We start from the raw sequence: 17,275 nt of genomic DNA on the forward strand, positions 1-17,275 counted from the left end.
AGTTTATATAGGTACTATTATAGTTTTTAGGCTTAAAATTTAAAAATAATCTTCATATTAATAATTTAATTCATTAATTGAGTCTTTCATTTTTTTTTTCAATCTAATTATTTAAGTACTCGATCTCAAAATTAGATATTGACTATTAATGAGTAATAATGACGGCCACATGTCATCCTATTATGACACACAAACAATAACAGTTAATAGATAATACTACATCTGTTATAATTCTTTTAGTTAACTGTCAATGTCCAATTTTAAAATTGAAGACTCAAATAATCAAATTGAAAAAGAAAAAAATAGAAAACTCAATTAGTGAATTAAATTATAGAAACCAATTTAGTGAGTTAGGATAAATAAATGGATTATTTTTACAATTAAGCCTATTTTTTACTTTTCTATTATTAGTTAGATATCTGTACCGTAACAATTGAAGTTTATATACATACTGTTATATTTTTTACTTTTATATTATTAAAGTTCAGTATTATAAGATTTAGTGTACTATACAAATCTTTTGAATATAAAACAGTTAAATATTATATATTTATTATATGATATTATAAGATGCATTCCGTCTCAACTTTATTTTCTACTTTTGTATTATTTTATGTTATTAAAGCTTAATATTATAAGATATATGATTTGATTTTATGTGTAGTTTTGGATGTTACATGGTATAAATAATGATATTTTTAGAGAAAGTTTAATTTTATGGTTATAAAATTATAATTAGTATATTATTTTTATTTAAGACTATTGAATATATTATATTAAAAGTAAAAATATTAATTTATTATTACCTAATTAATCATAATTTAACTACAATTGAATCATTTAATTTTAAACCGGTATCTTTATCGTTTCAGTGACCAGTGCACTTTTAAAAACCCTGCAAATAACAAAAGCCAAACAAATGGGCACATTTAGTTAAGAAAATATTTTTTATTTTTATTTGATTATTTTATGTTTTCATTTTTCATTTATGAAATTCAGGAAATAGAAAGTTGAAAAAAAATGTTAAAACAAAAGATCCCTAAATTTTTAAAATTTTACGGGATCAAATTTCATATATAATTTTGAGAATTGATCATATCCAATTTAAAGTGATCATATCTAATTTTCCGAAAATACTTCGAACTCCATTTTTCTGTGAAAAAAATTCTTAAAACTAGAAACTAAAAAGATTAAATTTGTAGTATGCCCACAAAGGCCAAAATTTCAGCGACATTTGCACAAATGAAAATCATAGAAGGGCAAAGTTATGTTCTTCCTTCTTCTGTTTTATGCTAGCTCGGGACCAGAAGGTAGTGCCTCATAACCATCATGGTGCGTTGTAATACCTCCTCTTTCAACTGGAATGCACTTGAGTATGACAGATATAGGCATGCTAAATGCTCCTATTACAACGCTGAGCACCCAGAATTGCCAGCTTAGAGGCACTGTGCTGGCAAATGTTCCCAGGAACTCAACTATGAGTACTTGAAACACCACTGTGGAGAATATCACCGTGAAAAATATCCAGCTCTCAAACATGCCTTTGAATATGTTTATCTTTTCGATTTCTCGGCTGTTTATCTCATTGAAAACCTTGCAAAAGAAAGAGTGGCGAAGGTGAAACAGCACACAAAATAAGCACAACGCAATGGAACTCGATCATTTTATACATCATCTTGAATGGTTTACCATAGTATTAAAGCCAAATTGAGGAATCATAGGGGGAATAGCAAAGGTATTAACATGTTAAAACTGAGTTTTATAGTCAATTAAGCATGCACTGTCGCAATCACCGTTACTATGACTTTTGAGTTTGTGATATATCTTATTTTTCAGTTGTCAGTTCATGTATTATTTATTTTAGAACTTTTCAGTAAATCATCAATACACCCAAAAAGAGGGAGTTTCCGCTATTCACATTTTCATATATCTTATTTTCACATAAAGGTCAAGTATAACAGTAACAATAATATGTAATTCAAATTACAGAATTCATAACAAATGAAGATTATTATATGACACATTCTTCTGTCCAAGCTTTATTATATCTTTTAATCATGCTCAACTTTTCTTCCACTTTTTATCAACTATTTGGATTAAAACATCATGTGGTTTCTTTAAAAAGTCTAACCATCTATTTGCCAATTACAATCATCACGGTGTTAGAGAGGATGCATGTGATACTTTACCTGGCAAAATACAAAGGAGTTGAATATCAAAGTGTTGAGCACTATAGTCGCATCTGGACCATTAATTCTCAGTAGCCTCTTCCCATCAAAAGTGAGGACCGCAAGGACAATTAGTTGATATAAACTTTGACCAAAAATATTCCTCCACATGGGTTTGGTGATAAAATTTGTTGTCCTTCCAACTGGGGGTCTTAGCATAAGTCCATCATTGGGAGGTTCAGTGGCCAAAGCCAATGCACCCAGAGTGTCCATAATCAAGTTGACCCAAAGCAACTGAACAGCTGTGAGGGGAGCAGATCCTGAAAATAAGGAAGAAAACTTAATCGGCTGTTCATTGAAACAGATTCAACAACACTGCAGTGGAAACAAAATTTTTATGAATCAACAAACCTGTGATGCATGCAGAAACAAAGTTAATAATCAGAGCAACAATATTGACTGTTAACTGAAACTGCACAAATTTTTGAATGTTTATGTATATGGCCCGTCCCCATCTGGCCACATTGACAATAGTAGTGAAGTTATCATCCATTATAATGACATCAGCATTTTCTTTGGCAACCTGTAAAAGGTATAATTTTAAAAAAGGAAAAATAGTATTGGTGATAACGTCAACCAGACAATAATATAAAATAGACATCGAAACAAATATGACAAGAATTTTGAAAATAAAAAAGGCACAACACATAAAATAGGAGATTGTCCTTTGAAGGCATCAATGTTTATGGCTATGGTAATAAGGATTTCGAAAAACTGCAGTTTTCTTTTACTATACTGCTTCCTGAATATAGATAATAACAGACTTGTTTAATAGTCAGTCTCATCTATCAAGGATCTAGTCTGGCTCCACCACTCTAAACAGAAAGTGAAGTATGGACAAGAGGGAAATGGAAAATGTATAACATCAATTAAGAAATATATAATGTAACTAGAACAGAAGATAATAGTTTGTCTTAAACAAGATGCCAAGCAACTAAGCAAAAACAGTACAATGAACTGCTACACGTAATACCGTCAGATACACCATAGTAAATCAATCATGGGCACAAACCTCTGTTCCAGCTATGCCCATAGCAAGCCCAATGTCTGACTCATGCAGTGCAGGAGCATCATTGGTTCCATCACCAGTAACAGCTACAACCTCACCAAACATATTCCTCAAACGGGTTACCAAGGTATGCTTGTCAAGAGGTAAGGATCGCGCCATAACCTGAAACCATGTTAAGCACATAAGAAAGACAGGCATCGTGAATGAGTAATGAAAATCACAGAACTTACAATGAGATTACAACCTGAATTCTTGGTATAATACTCTTCATTTGCTCTGTAGACAAGTCCCGAAAGTGGGGTCCTTCTATGGCCACACCATCCTCTGTAAGAATGCCACATTCTCTAGCTATAGCCCTAGCCGTATTTATGTTATCACCAGTTACCATGCGGACAGTTATTCCAGCAGCTAAACAAGTTTTAACAGCTTCCCTAACCCCAGGGCGCACAGGATCCTTGATTCCCACAATGGCTATCAGAGTATAGCTATCTTCAGGGATGCTGCTTTCTCCTTGGGTTCCATTTACATCTTTGAGAGCTAAACAAAGAGTTCTCAAAGCTTCATTGGCAAATCCATTTATAATGTCAGAGACTTTCTTTGCCTGCTCATCAGAAAGATCAACAGCTGTTCCATTTGGATCAATAACTTTGTTACACAATTTTAATACTATTTCTGATGCACCTTTGCAGAAAGCTTGGACACCTCCATCAGGAAGACCTACTAGCACAGACATCTTCTTCCGGACTGAATTGAAAGGCACAACCTTAAGTATCTTATATGTTCCACGCTGCGCTTCAAAATCACCACCTGCAAGCAAGCCAAATTCCAATAATGCTGATTCTGTTGGTGTTCCTAGTATTGTCGTTTTTCCATCTTTGTCCTTAACAACTTCGGAAGAAGTATTTTGAAATATAGACCGCAAAAGGATGCTTAAAACTTCTTCAGATATCTCTGTCTTCAGTTTGTCAATACTCTCATTGCCTTTAATCTCATTGATCTTTCCACATATCCAAATTTTATTAACCACCATATGGTTAGTGGTCAATGTTCCTGTTTTATCTGTGCAGATGCAGGTCGCCGAGCCCATAGTCTCGCAGGCAGAAAGATGTCTCACAAGTGCTTTATCCTTCATTAACTTTTTCATCGCAAAAGCAAGACTTAGTGTCACAGCTAATGGCAATCCTTCAGGAATTGCAACAACTATTATGGTTACCGCAATAGCAAAGTAGTCCAGCAGCTTCAATGCATCATTTGAAGACCAACTAGCAAACTCCCCACGAACTGCTTTTTCAACAACAAACCTTATTGTCAACACCACAAATGTCAGCACAGAAAAAGTCAAACCAATTTTACCAATAACTGTAGCAACTCCATTCAATTTCACCTGCAGTGGAGTCTCATCCTCTCCTCCCTCACTTAGAGTTTCCATCAACTTTCCCCATTCGGTCCTCATGCCAACAGTTGTAACTATCATCTTCCCCTGACCATCTTGTACTTTGGTTCCTGAAAGAAGAAAAGGTCTTTCTTCATCTATATTTACGGGCTCGCTCTCACCTGTTAAACTTGACTCATCAATTACCAAAGAATACCCTGATATATAAATTCCATCAGCTGGAACTTGATCACCGGTTGACAAATGAACAATATCTCCCACAACCAAATCATAAATTGAGACCTTCTGTCTTTTTCTGTCTCTCGTGACCTGAACAAAGATCTTTTTCTTTTCTTTGTCTAAATCCCTGAACTGCAGGGATTGCTGGTAGTCACTGATGGCAGTAACAATGACCACCAAGAATATACTAAGTATGATTCCCAGACCATCATAAACACCTTTTGGCCACCCTTCAGTGGGAAGCCCTATAGCTATAGAAACTATAGCACAAACCATGAGAATCATTAGTGTTAAGTCATGCAGTGCTTCCCAAACAAACATCAGGAAGCTTTTAGAAGGTTTCTCAGTATAACGGTTGACTCCATAAATATCTTGCCTGGTATCTATACTGTCTTGACCAACACCGTCATCGGCTGAGGCACTGAGTTTCTCTATAATCCCTTCAACTTGACCAATTTTTTTATAGTAATTGTAGTCATGGCCTCGAACAACTGATGCAATATCATCTGGTTCAATACTAAAACCAGCTTCTCTCGTCTTTTCTGACACTTTGTATTCAGCTGGAGGAAGAACTGGAAAATCACATGAATCAAGATAGCCCACACATAAAGAAAAGTGATTAGTTCTAAAGCAATCATAACATCATGAGTTTTAATTTTAATTATAAAAATTGGAGCAGCTTACCGCTGATAAATTGATCTGCTGCCCTTCTAACAGTGAGAGCGGTCCGAATCGTGCTCTGATGGAGTAAATAAACATAATATTGTCAAACTAGATAACAAATTAACAATGTATAACAAAAAAAAAATTTAATAGGGGAATAACGGTAATTGCATCTGGTAGAGGTCATTGTCATGCATTTAGCACATACAATGACACATCCTTACTATAAAATATAAATCAAAATACATTATCCTGTATCATATCTTGCATACAGGTATTCTATAAAATACTTGCTAAAATTGAACTTTGTGAATATTTATTTGAACTCTTTCTAGCAAAATGGGTTGAATTTTAGGATCAAATAAAGTTTGTTGTGGTATCCACTTGTAGAATTCTGAACACGTAGCAAGCTAGCTAGCAACAAGAGAAAATGTTGTAGGATAGCCTCTAGCTTCATTTTTCATATGAATTTGTAATAGCAAAGATTGTTTGTGATGCAAGAGAATTGTGGTTCACACTACTATAGGAGCAATTTACCGTTATAATATACAGATCTAAAATAGAAACTGTAGCTGTTACAAAATATAATTAAAATAAATAAATAAATGTTTCCTGAGTAGTGTTGAGACCCTATACTTTATCTCCTTTTCTTTTTATCCAAATTATCAAGGGTGTGTTTGGTTTAAGGGGATGAATTTGAGATGCAATTGAATTGAGGTGTTTTAGGTACGAAAGTTGTGAAATGGATGTTTGTTAGGGGTGAATGTGGGCTGCAATTTTTAAAAAATTGTGGGTCCTATGGGATAAAGTAAAACTTTCACCCCAAAATGAGATGAAAGGGAGTGAATTTTGAGGAAAAAAAGACGCGTCCTTCCAAAATTATCTCGGAGAACCTCGTGATCCTTGTGGATGACTACATAATTGATTATCATGTTAGCATAATCGATTATGTATCCACTAAATTATTCAAAAATTGAATAGAGCTGGCGGTTTGCAACATAATCAATTATGCTTATAGCATAGCCGATCATGTGGTAAGATGAAATTGCATAATTGATTATACAATTTTCATAATCAACTAATAGTGTAGTTGTCAAAAAAATCCGTCACGGTTAGAAAACCTGCATGGATAATGGGATAAAATGGAAATTTGGACCATATCTATTTTATAAAAAAAATTATTATTATTTATTTACTACTTTAATTCAAAATTTTTAATTCTTTTACACTCTCTTCCATCTCAATCAAACAACTTCACTTTCTACTCTATTTCATCTCTTTCCATTTCTTTTCATTCATCACACTTTCATCCCATTTCATCCTATGAAATATATGATTTGATATGTTTTAAGTATGAGATTATTTCACTTATTACTCATTATATAGTTTCCTTATTAACTAGTAATTGATTGATCAACACTAATTCCCTTTTCCATATTATAAATAGCATGAGGTGTGGTCTACATTGACACAACATCACATAGTAAAACACTATTACATGGTATCAGAACTTAGCTTATTCTTGACTGAGGAATAACAAAAGTCGTTCTCCGTCAAGTACCTAGTGTCCCGGGTAGACCTTTCTCTGCCTTTCTCTAAGGTTACATTTCTTCTCTTCACAAACGTGTGTGTAGTACTGCACACCTTTGCTAATGTTTGGCAGTCGTCTTGACATCCTTTTGCGGACGACCACCAACGACCATTGTTGCCTCTCCCTTCATGGATACCGAGATTTCTTTGGACTTCGCTTCTGCAAGGAAATTTACCAATGTCCCTCGCACAAATTCATTTTGTGCGCAACTTTCTTTGTGGGTGAACAGTACCACGCTCACTGTTGGGCCTGTTTGGCAGCCAGTGCGCCACCATCTTGTCGGTTTGCATCAACAACCTTTCAAGAATGTCATGCTGTCCACGTGCACAGCCAACTCAACACACCACCGCAACAACCCCACGCAAGGCCCTTTTTCCAGCAAGAGAAGTTCACGCACACAATGCGTGACACATCTCAAATGAGTGTCACACTGGAATCGTCTCCTTTTGTCTAAGGGCGCGCTTTGCTTTATTAATTGTAATCACTTGTTGCAACTACGAGCCTTCGTTGGTTGATGCCAAGGTTCTTTTGGCATAACCACATGACTGAAACTGTCTTTATTTTCATCATATTATGGCTATGTTGCAATCTTTTTTAGTAACTTCTCATTGACTTTTAGTATTTTTTGAAATATTATTTAAAGTATCGTTTTTTAAAACGTTAGTTTTTAGCTTTTTATAATTTCTTTCTTTTTTATTTTTAGTATATTTATCAAATTTCTTATTTACCCTTTTTAAATAAACCATAATTTTAACATTTTTCAATCATTTATACTTTCTAACTAATTCAGCTAATTTTACAAAGCAATTTTAATTTAACAAATTAGTTTTTCAGTTTTCAACTCTCAGCTGACATTCTCAAACATAACCTACAAATAGTATGAGGTGTCATCTAGATTAACACACAACATTACAAAGTAAAATACTGTTATACATCCCTCTTTACCAAACACTAACTAAGAAAATTAAAATTAATTTATTCTAGGGTTTGGGATTTGTTTCAAATCAGAATTAGAACATTTGCCTTACGTAACGATACTGACGGATAAGGATCAAAATTAAATCCTCAATTTTCTGCATTCAAAGTCCGTGATACGGTTAATATTTACTCCTCCCAGCTCGCCTCTATCGTTTTCATATATAGTTATGATGAACTTCAAGATTTGAGTCATTTGACTTCTCTTAGATGAGTCCTCAAACATTAGAGAGAGAAAAAAAAATCTAAATCATGGGATGATTAATGATTGATACTACATCTACTAGCATAACCAATCCTTAATTTATCAAAATTCCAAGTCTTTTAATTTTCTAATGAATGATTGAAATTTCTTTCTTTATTCTCTAAAGTGATCAGCATATTTTGGTCTTTAGGCCCTTCGTAACCGGTAGCCTTGTTAGCTAATCCAAGTTCAGCCAAATAGATTCATATCCACAAAATCTCAAACTAAAAACTTTATACAAGACAAATCAAGTTCACGTGTAGAAGCACTCAACAAAGCCAATGATCGTTTGGAATTTGGATGGGGAACCAAAGAAGACAGAGAAGAAAAAAACACATTTTATTTTATTAAAAAATAATATTTTTCTCTATTTTTAATTTAAAATTTAATTTTTTCTCTTTTATTTTCTATCCATCCTGTCAAATATTGTGCTCAATTCACAACTAAACCCAAAACGACTCTTACAGAAACCAGTGGGGTTCAAAATTGAACCAAACTGTTTGATCGCAAAAACCAAAAATATAAGAAATCACATAATTTTTAGAATTTAATTCGATTTTTAAATCTTGTTAATAAAAATCATATCAAATCTAACAAATTGCATATTATAATTATATTAATTTTTATTATAATAATTATTATAAGAATTAAATAATTTATTGTGTTTCCTTTACTTCATTTTTACTTTCATGGGTCAAAAAATAATGGTACTAACAATATTGTTATAAAATAGTATTAAATATCAAGTGATACATAAAAAAAAATTATGTTAAAAAAGAATTGATAATATTATTTTATATTAATATTAAATAAAAGTGAAAATCATAATTTTCTATTAAAATATGTTAAATAAAGTAATAAAAAAGTAAATTTTATTTTAAAATAAAATAGTATAATAATTATGTAAATTTAATCAATAGATTTTAAATTATAATAATAAATTAACAAATAAAAAAACCATAAAATTGAATAAATCAAACCATATAAAATTAGTTTACTTTGATTCAAATTTAGCATCATATTTAAACTGAACCAATCCATGAGTAAACCGACAACAACTGCATCACCAAAGTAAATGGTTGCTAAATTTTATTCCCTCAAAGAATAGATGCTAATTTCTTTATTCTTGGTTTGCTCGTTATTTCTAGGAAGCTTCGTTTTCTCGAAGTTATCACTACGTTGAATTAAAAAAAAAAGTTAATTGGTCTAAACGCTTTATTTTCATTTTTCAATGCCACGCAAGCAACCCAACAAACAAAATTTCACATTCTTAAGTGTCCCTTGCTCAACCACAAAAGTCACGTTAGCTGCCGTCCTTCCAACTTACTCCAATTAAAATACTAACGTCAAACAATTTGTTTATTGGGATTTATGACACTATCGACATGTTGGGCACTATGCAATAAACCCAGTCAATGGATACATTGACTTCTTCAATTCTTATGTTTATAAGATTTAATTCTTTAATTCTTTAAAATTTTAAAAAATAATTAATTTAATTAATAATAATAAATTTATTTTAAATTTATAATTTTTTAAAATTATTTTTATTATTAATATTTTTTTTAATTGTTTGTCAATATATTATTTTTTCTTTTAATAGAAGTATTTCTAGTTTAAAAATAATTAATATTATAAATATTATAAATTAAATTTTATAAAAAAATTAATATCATTTAAATTTAAATCTTATAAATAAAAAAGATAAATATTCTCTGCATAAAAGAAAAATACTATAAATATTCTTGCGTATTTAAAAAATAACTAGATAATTCCCCTCGATTAGTATATGGGTTATTTACGTCAGCTTGACGCTTTTTTTTTTTCGACTCAACTTTGGTAATTTCCCAATAAAAAAAAGAAAGAAACATCATGCTAAAGTTCGCGTCTTTTTCTTTTTGACTTTGTAGCTTTTACATTCGTAAGTTTTGCGACTTCGATTTATAGCTTTATAACTTTTTGTATGAAAATTCATATATATGTACAAACTCTGCACTTCTCAAGTTTAATCATTTTCACAAAAAATGACTATGAATATCCGAAAGAAAGACAAGGGACGAGCCACACGCGGAAATTAACAACACAAACACGACCTATTTATTATGTATAATTCTTACATAAATATATTTCACGAATATAATGAGATGCTATTATCTCCACCTCTACTTGAAAGAAGAAACAGTGCATTAAATATATTTTTTAAAAATTACAAAAAATCCACTTTAAAAATTAAAAAAAAAACTTAATTTTCATTAGTTTTTTTAACTTAAATTTAAAAACTAATAACAAGGAAATCTAACTCAAATGGTAAGTAAGATGTAAGACCGTTGTAAATAATTTCTTTTAACCAATTCTAACAAATTGATAAATTAATTAAAAACTAATTCTAGCAAATTGTGATTGAGAAGTTTGATAAATTAATTAAAATCACATTTATATTTGAATTAAAAATTAGAAAAATTACATTAAATAAACTTTAATATTTTAAAGAACTTATACATTAAATAAACTAATTAAAAAACCTAAAAGGAAAAAAGAAAATCAACTCAATCCAAATGAATTTAGATCCAATTAAGTCAAACCGTATTCAGATTTTAAATCAACAAAACATCATATAACTAAGGAAATTGATTATTATAGATTCAATCAGCCATCATTTTTCTTTTTTCTACAAAACGAACGCAATGCATATATATTTAAGAGAGCCATTTATTGTCAAGTTTGAAAAGAGGTCAGGATCCGCAATTATCGTTGTAACGACCAAGATTTTTTACTTTAGGCAACCACATTGTGATTGTAGCCACAATAGTCGTATAATTTTCTGTCATATCAAAATTCGTCAACCAAACCTAACGATGACAATTAAGGATGATTGGTTTCCCGTTTTTTTTTTTTTTTTTTATTGAAAATAAAAAATAATAATAAAAATGAATTTGATTGAATTTTTACATAAATCTCATTTTAAGTAAAATAAAAATGAAATGATAAGAAATATAATTTTCAATATTTTTATTTCTCAAAAACAATATAAAATAAAAAATCAAATCAAACATATTTTTAAAAAATAAAAACATAAACCAAACACGCTCTTAGATATTTAGATCAAATAAAGGCTTCAAGGCTCTAAATTGAAATCGTCCTTGCGATTTTATCATGATTCTTGATATTGAAAATAATTATGAACAAATACAGCTCTAATTCTAGCCGTGTTTGCGGCAGTGACTCCGAGAACCTTACCTTTGTAGTAAAAAATGGCGGTCACAAATTTTTTTTTTTAAATCTTAAAAAATTATCCCAGCGGTAGCAACAAATTAAGCTGCAACGCTGCTTTCAATTTTTTAACATTACTGTAAATTCCACCAGGCACGAGAGAAATTTTCCTGTGACTTTTTAACTAACACTAATTAGATTTCGATCCGTTTCATTTTCAACAAAATCGATTTAACTTTCTTTTCTTCTTTCCGAGTGTATCAACTACGATGTATTATGATTCATTACTAATCTTTTCGTACCTTACTTTTCCTATGAACCTTTCATTTCTTTTTTCTTTTTCAAAGCCAAAAAGAAACGAGAGAAAAAGAAAAAGAACAGAACAGAACCTGTATTTTGCGGCGTTTATCTTCGGCGTGTTTGCGTTTGACGAGATCCGCGGCCCAGCGGAACCGTCTTCTAGGGTTCTTGACCAACCACGCTGCGGATCTCCATTTCTCCAACGTTTCGATGGAACGATCCCTGTGACTCAGTTTGAACTCCTCCGGATTCAGGAAACTCTCCATGTCGCTGTTCTCCGAACAAAATCACTCTGCAATTGCATTCATTGGTAACCAACCATCGCTCGCTTCAAGAATATATATATGTGTGTGCCCGCGAGATTGGGATAGATACTTTATTGTATCGAGTAGTGATTGGACTTGCAGTGGTGGAGCCAGCCACAGCGCGTAAATGAAACGACGAGATTTTGTGGGTGGGAGTGTCGTACACTATTAGATTGAGCTTTCAATAAAAACAGATTTTATTATATTGGAAAAGGTGTCAGGAATCACACAAATACAGTTGTAGCACTTCTTTGACTTTGCTTAACCTAGTTTTTTTCTATTTAAAAAATATTTGAAAGGTAAGTTTAAAATTAAATTTTCTTCTAAAATTATTTATACCCTAATTAGTACATAATAAGACGAAAATTAAAATTAGAAACTTTGGTAAAAAGATGACCAAAATTAAAATTTGTTTATTTTATAAGACTAGAATGATGAATGTATTTTTATTTTGTTATTGATTTAACTTTATTTTATCCTTTTTCTCCCCAGATTTAGAAGAAAGAATATTTAAGTGAGTAACATCATGTTTTTTCCTTGATTGTTTTTTTGTATATATCAAAGAAGAAAAGATTATTCAACAAGAAAAAAGTCATGTAAAATATGTTGAAAAAATGCACACCTTTTCATTATGCACAACGATGAGAAAGAACATACTAAAAAAAGGCAACATCATCAAGAAAATAAAAAAGATCATGACTTTATTTAATGTGATTTGATCCCTCATGTTCACATTCACAATTTTGTTTAATGTGGTTTTCTTTTCATTGCTACATCCACAACTTCATCACAAGTTTTCTAGACAAATTTGTAAACTCTCATTCACATGATTCTCTCTCACTTAAGGTGATGACCCCTCTTGAGGTTGGATTGTTTTCTTCATCTCATGAACATCTATTTATAAGCATAGCATTTCAATCTTAAAAGAGAAAACAAATTCCTAATTTACAAATAATATCTTTAAAAATCTAAATAATATCCTAGAGATTTGAAATTATAAATTTGAATTATTTTCCAATGATCTCTCTCTTAATTAAAATATTATAATTTCATATTTCGTCACGCTTTCACTCTACACAAAGTTTCGTATGTTTCTCGATATGGTCTCCATAAGTATTGGTTGGTCTCAACTTGCATCGCCATTAGCTATCACCATTGCAACATGCTGCTAAACTTTCACATTCGCGAAGAAAATTTTCGACACAAGGATCCACGTGGTCCACCATCAACTTCTTCAAGCTTTAATACTCTTTTCTTCTTTGGTCACCAAATCAAAGGATCAAGCAGTTTTGATACCACTTTTGAGGGAAAACACACACCTCTTCATTATGCACAACGATGAGAAAACAAATCCATCTCTACATCTACAATCATCATCACAAGTTTTTTTGACAAACTTGCCAATCCTCCTTCATGACCCCCCTCTCCTCTCTCACTTAGGGTGATGACCATCTCTATAGGTTGAATAGTTTTTCTTATCTCATGAATATTTATTTTTATAAACCTAAGATCTTAATCTCAAAAGAGAAAACAAATCGCTAATTTACAATTAATATCTTTAAAAATCTAAACAATATCCTAAAAATTTGAAATTACAAATTGGAATTGTTTTCCAACAAAATATTTACTCACTGATAAGAATATGATACATATAATAAACGTATATTTTGATGTTGTATTCTTTGTCTTCTCGAATACATTGTGCTTTTTCATCGAAGGCCATGCCAACCTTGAGTGCACCAATTGGTGGTTGTACATTATGTTGTTGCTGAACAAAATGATGTCAATCAATGTAGTGTGGTAGGTGGTCAAGGTTCAAGTCTACTAGACACCTAGTTTGGTGATATTGCAACAGAGGTGATGGAGGTGTCGTTGGTCCGCCAACACCCTCGTCATCACTTTGGTCATCACTTTGGTAATTGATGTGATCAAAGAATTGTTGATCCATGTTTTCCTCATGAAATCGTATAATGGGATCTTCGTTAGCGATGAGATGTTCATTTCGGTTTGATGTTTGTGTTTGTGGTTGTTGCGAGGGTGACGTAAATGAGGATGAAGGATGGTTTTGTTGGTCAAAAGAGGTTTGTTGGGAATCAAAAAAAGAATCATTTTCGGATAATAGTTGTGTGTATAAAGTATAAATGTCAAAGGTGTCTTGTGTTTCAAGGTTGTTGTATGAAGACACTGGATCATTGAGGTCTAGGTTGTTGTACGATAATTGTTGTGGAGGCAGTAATTGCAGTTATGGACATGACGGTTGTGGAGACGGTGGTTGTGGTTGAGGAATAAGGTCAATAACAACATAGAATTTGACAGAATTCAATTGTGCATTCTGGAGAATTGTTTCTACCACGCCTCTGAGATCGTCATTGTCAAGTAGTTGTGTTGAAATATAACGTGTCTGACCCTGATGAAATGAAATTGGGACACTAAATAACAATTGAGCAACTTTTTTAGTTGCTCAAATAGGGAGACAATTGTTAATTTTTCGAATCAATTGTGTTAATGTAATAGAACGAATGACGCAAATAAATATTGGGTTCGCACATGTGTACACCGGTCCTTGAACTGGGTCGTCTGTAATGTGAACATTGTGGTAAATTACGGTTGCAATTTCTTTAGTGGAGCCATGGGTGGTGCTTGTGGGATATGAGTGGAAATACTGTGAGAGTTACAAATAAAGTTTTGTTTTGTGAGAATGTTATTGTGTGCGATATGCTGTCAAATGGTGATATTATATATAGAGTGAGAAAGTTTAATACAAGAGTTAGGTGGCAAAGTTAAGTAGGAGAGTTAGATGGGAAGGTTAGGTGGGAGGGTTAGGTGGCAAAGTTAATTACGAGGGTTAGGTGGGAGGGTTAGGTGAGAGGGTTAAGTAAGAGGGTTAGGTGGGAAAGTTAGGTAGGAGTTAGGTGAGAGGCATAGGTAGGATATTCAGTGCATGTGAGTGAATACTGTGCAGCTGTGGAAATTTCCAAAGACAACAAAATGTTTTTTGCATCACGAGTGTTGACCACACTGTTCTGCATCGCATGCTGAGCCCACGCGGATTGTTGAGAACCATGTTAATGGGGTAAACGTACGCATGTGAGTGAAGAGTGTGCAACACCACACATTAATGTACATGACAGACTGTCCGTTGCATCATGAGTGTTGATCGCGGTGTTCCACATCGCGCACTGAGCCCACACGGGTTGTTGAGAACCACGCTAATGGGGTAAACATACGCATGTGAGTGAACAGTGTGTAACACCACACATTAATGTACATGACATACTGTCCATTGTAACATGAGTGTTGACTACAGTGTTTCTCATCGTGCAACGAGCCCACACGAATTGTTGAGAACCACGTTAATGGGGGTAAATGTACGAATGTGAGCGAATAGTGTGCAACACCACAATTAATGTACATGACAGACTGTTTGTTGCATCATGAGTATTGACTATAGTGTTCTGCATTGCGTGCTGAGCCCACGCGGATTGTTGAGAACCACGCTACACTTGCCATATTCACAAATGTATGAAACATGTACAAAACACCTTATTCATCAATAATTTGAATTGCTCTATATTGAACTTGACCATTGAATTCATATACAAGACAACGATACCAAAGTGCAATAATTATATGCATAACATCATTATCTGTAATTGATGACTGTATTGCGGTGATTATGTTTGGCAGTGTCATTGTAGGATTCAATAGTAACAATTTTTGTCTTATCACCTCTGAAAACTACATTTGCACTTGAACTTTGAATAATTTCACCATTGATATAAACGTACACACAAATTGGCTCTAACCTCATTTTGGTTGCTCTCTCTGTTTGCTCTCACAATTTGATTTGATGCAACTATGCAAAGTCTTTGGTGATATGGTGCATTTATATATACAATCAATGAGGGGTCCATGATTTACATGAATTAGAATCTCGATGCGCAACATTAGCACATTCGAGTTAACGTGCTTTCGAATCTCGAGGCATTAGAATGAGACAAATTAAAAATGTGCTTTGGAATCTTGACGCCTTACAATGAGATAAAGTGTAATGTGCTTTGAAATCTCAACACAGTTTATATGATAAATAGATGGGAGGTGCATGTCAATACCATATTTTCATCACCGAACTTCATATTTTATATCATTTGTACTCGGTTTACCATTTGACATCGTTGTCATGGCTCATGAACCTTTATTGTGTCATCAATACGTTCACCGTTCATGTACCACGATTAACGACTTAATTACTTCCTATTACCATACAATACCTAAACTAGAATCACAAATTATACCATTATTTTCTTCTACCGGGTTCCAACATATTGCCTTAATCAAACAGTATAGAATTAATCCTGCATTGATCACTGCATTGGTTGAACGATGGAGGCCTAAAACACACACCTTTCACTTGCCATGGGGTGAGTGCAACATCACACTCAAAGATGTTGCACTGCATCTAGGCATTAGAGTCGATGGTCGTGTTGTGGCTGGACCTAGCTTCTTACATTGGGATGAGTTATATGACAAGTTATTAGGGGAAGTCCCTCCTAAAAATGCACGTAAGGGAGCTGCACTGAAGCTGACATGGTTGTTGAGCATCTTGCGCACACCATTGCCTGAAGAACCAACAACACACCAACTACAATATAGGCGTAGAGCTTACATTATGTACATGATTGGCGGTGCTTTAATTCCTGATAAATTTGGAAATAAAGTTTATCTTATATATTTGAACCTATTGCATGATTTGAACAACATAAAAAATAGTTGGGGTTTGACTTGTTTAGCAAACCTGTATAGAGAACTATGTCGGGCATCATTGGAGATTGGTAGAGTTATGGGTGGTTGTGCCATACTATTGCAATCATAGGCCTTGTACCGCATGCCTTTTATTGCACCGAGAGTCCACGACCCGAAACAACTTATCCACTGGCTAAAAGGTTATTTACATATAGTGAAATCTAAATTTTTAATTTCAATGACACATATTATAACATTACAATGAATACTGGTTTTCTATCTTTTACATTTCAGATGGAGTAGTAGTAGATTAGAATATAGGGTCACAACTCATGGTGACTTGGTCAGATATAGATCTCGTATAGATCATATGGAGAGCCATGAGGTATAATACT

The 17,275-nt window shown here is 32.8% G+C and overlaps 1 protein-coding gene across 1 annotated transcript; it reads right to left on the reverse strand.

Annotated features, from left to right (window-relative positions):
- Positions 1–1,023: 1,023 nt before the first annotated feature.
- LOC100785768 (calcium-transporting ATPase 4, plasma membrane-type) lies at positions 1,024–12,307 on the reverse strand. The gene is made up of 7 exons (XM_003535839.5): positions 11,922–12,307; positions 5,534–5,588; positions 3,482–5,421; positions 3,241–3,399; positions 2,580–2,751; positions 2,190–2,488; positions 1,024–1,593 (listed from the first exon to the last, which is right to left on the reverse strand). The coding sequence occupies exons 1-7, from the start codon at positions 12,096–12,098 to the stop codon at positions 1,288–1,290; spliced, it is 3,108 nt and encodes a 1,035-aa protein (XP_003535887.1). The 5' UTR covers positions 12,099–12,307; the 3' UTR covers positions 1,024–1,287.
- Between the last annotated feature and the right edge of the window lie 4,968 nt (positions 12,308–17,275).

This window comes from Glycine max, chromosome 10 (assembly GCF_000004515.6).
Source record: "Glycine max cultivar Williams 82 chromosome 10, Glycine_max_v4.0, whole genome shotgun sequence".
NCBI classification, from domain to species: domain Eukaryota; kingdom Viridiplantae; phylum Streptophyta; class Magnoliopsida; order Fabales; family Fabaceae; genus Glycine; species Glycine max.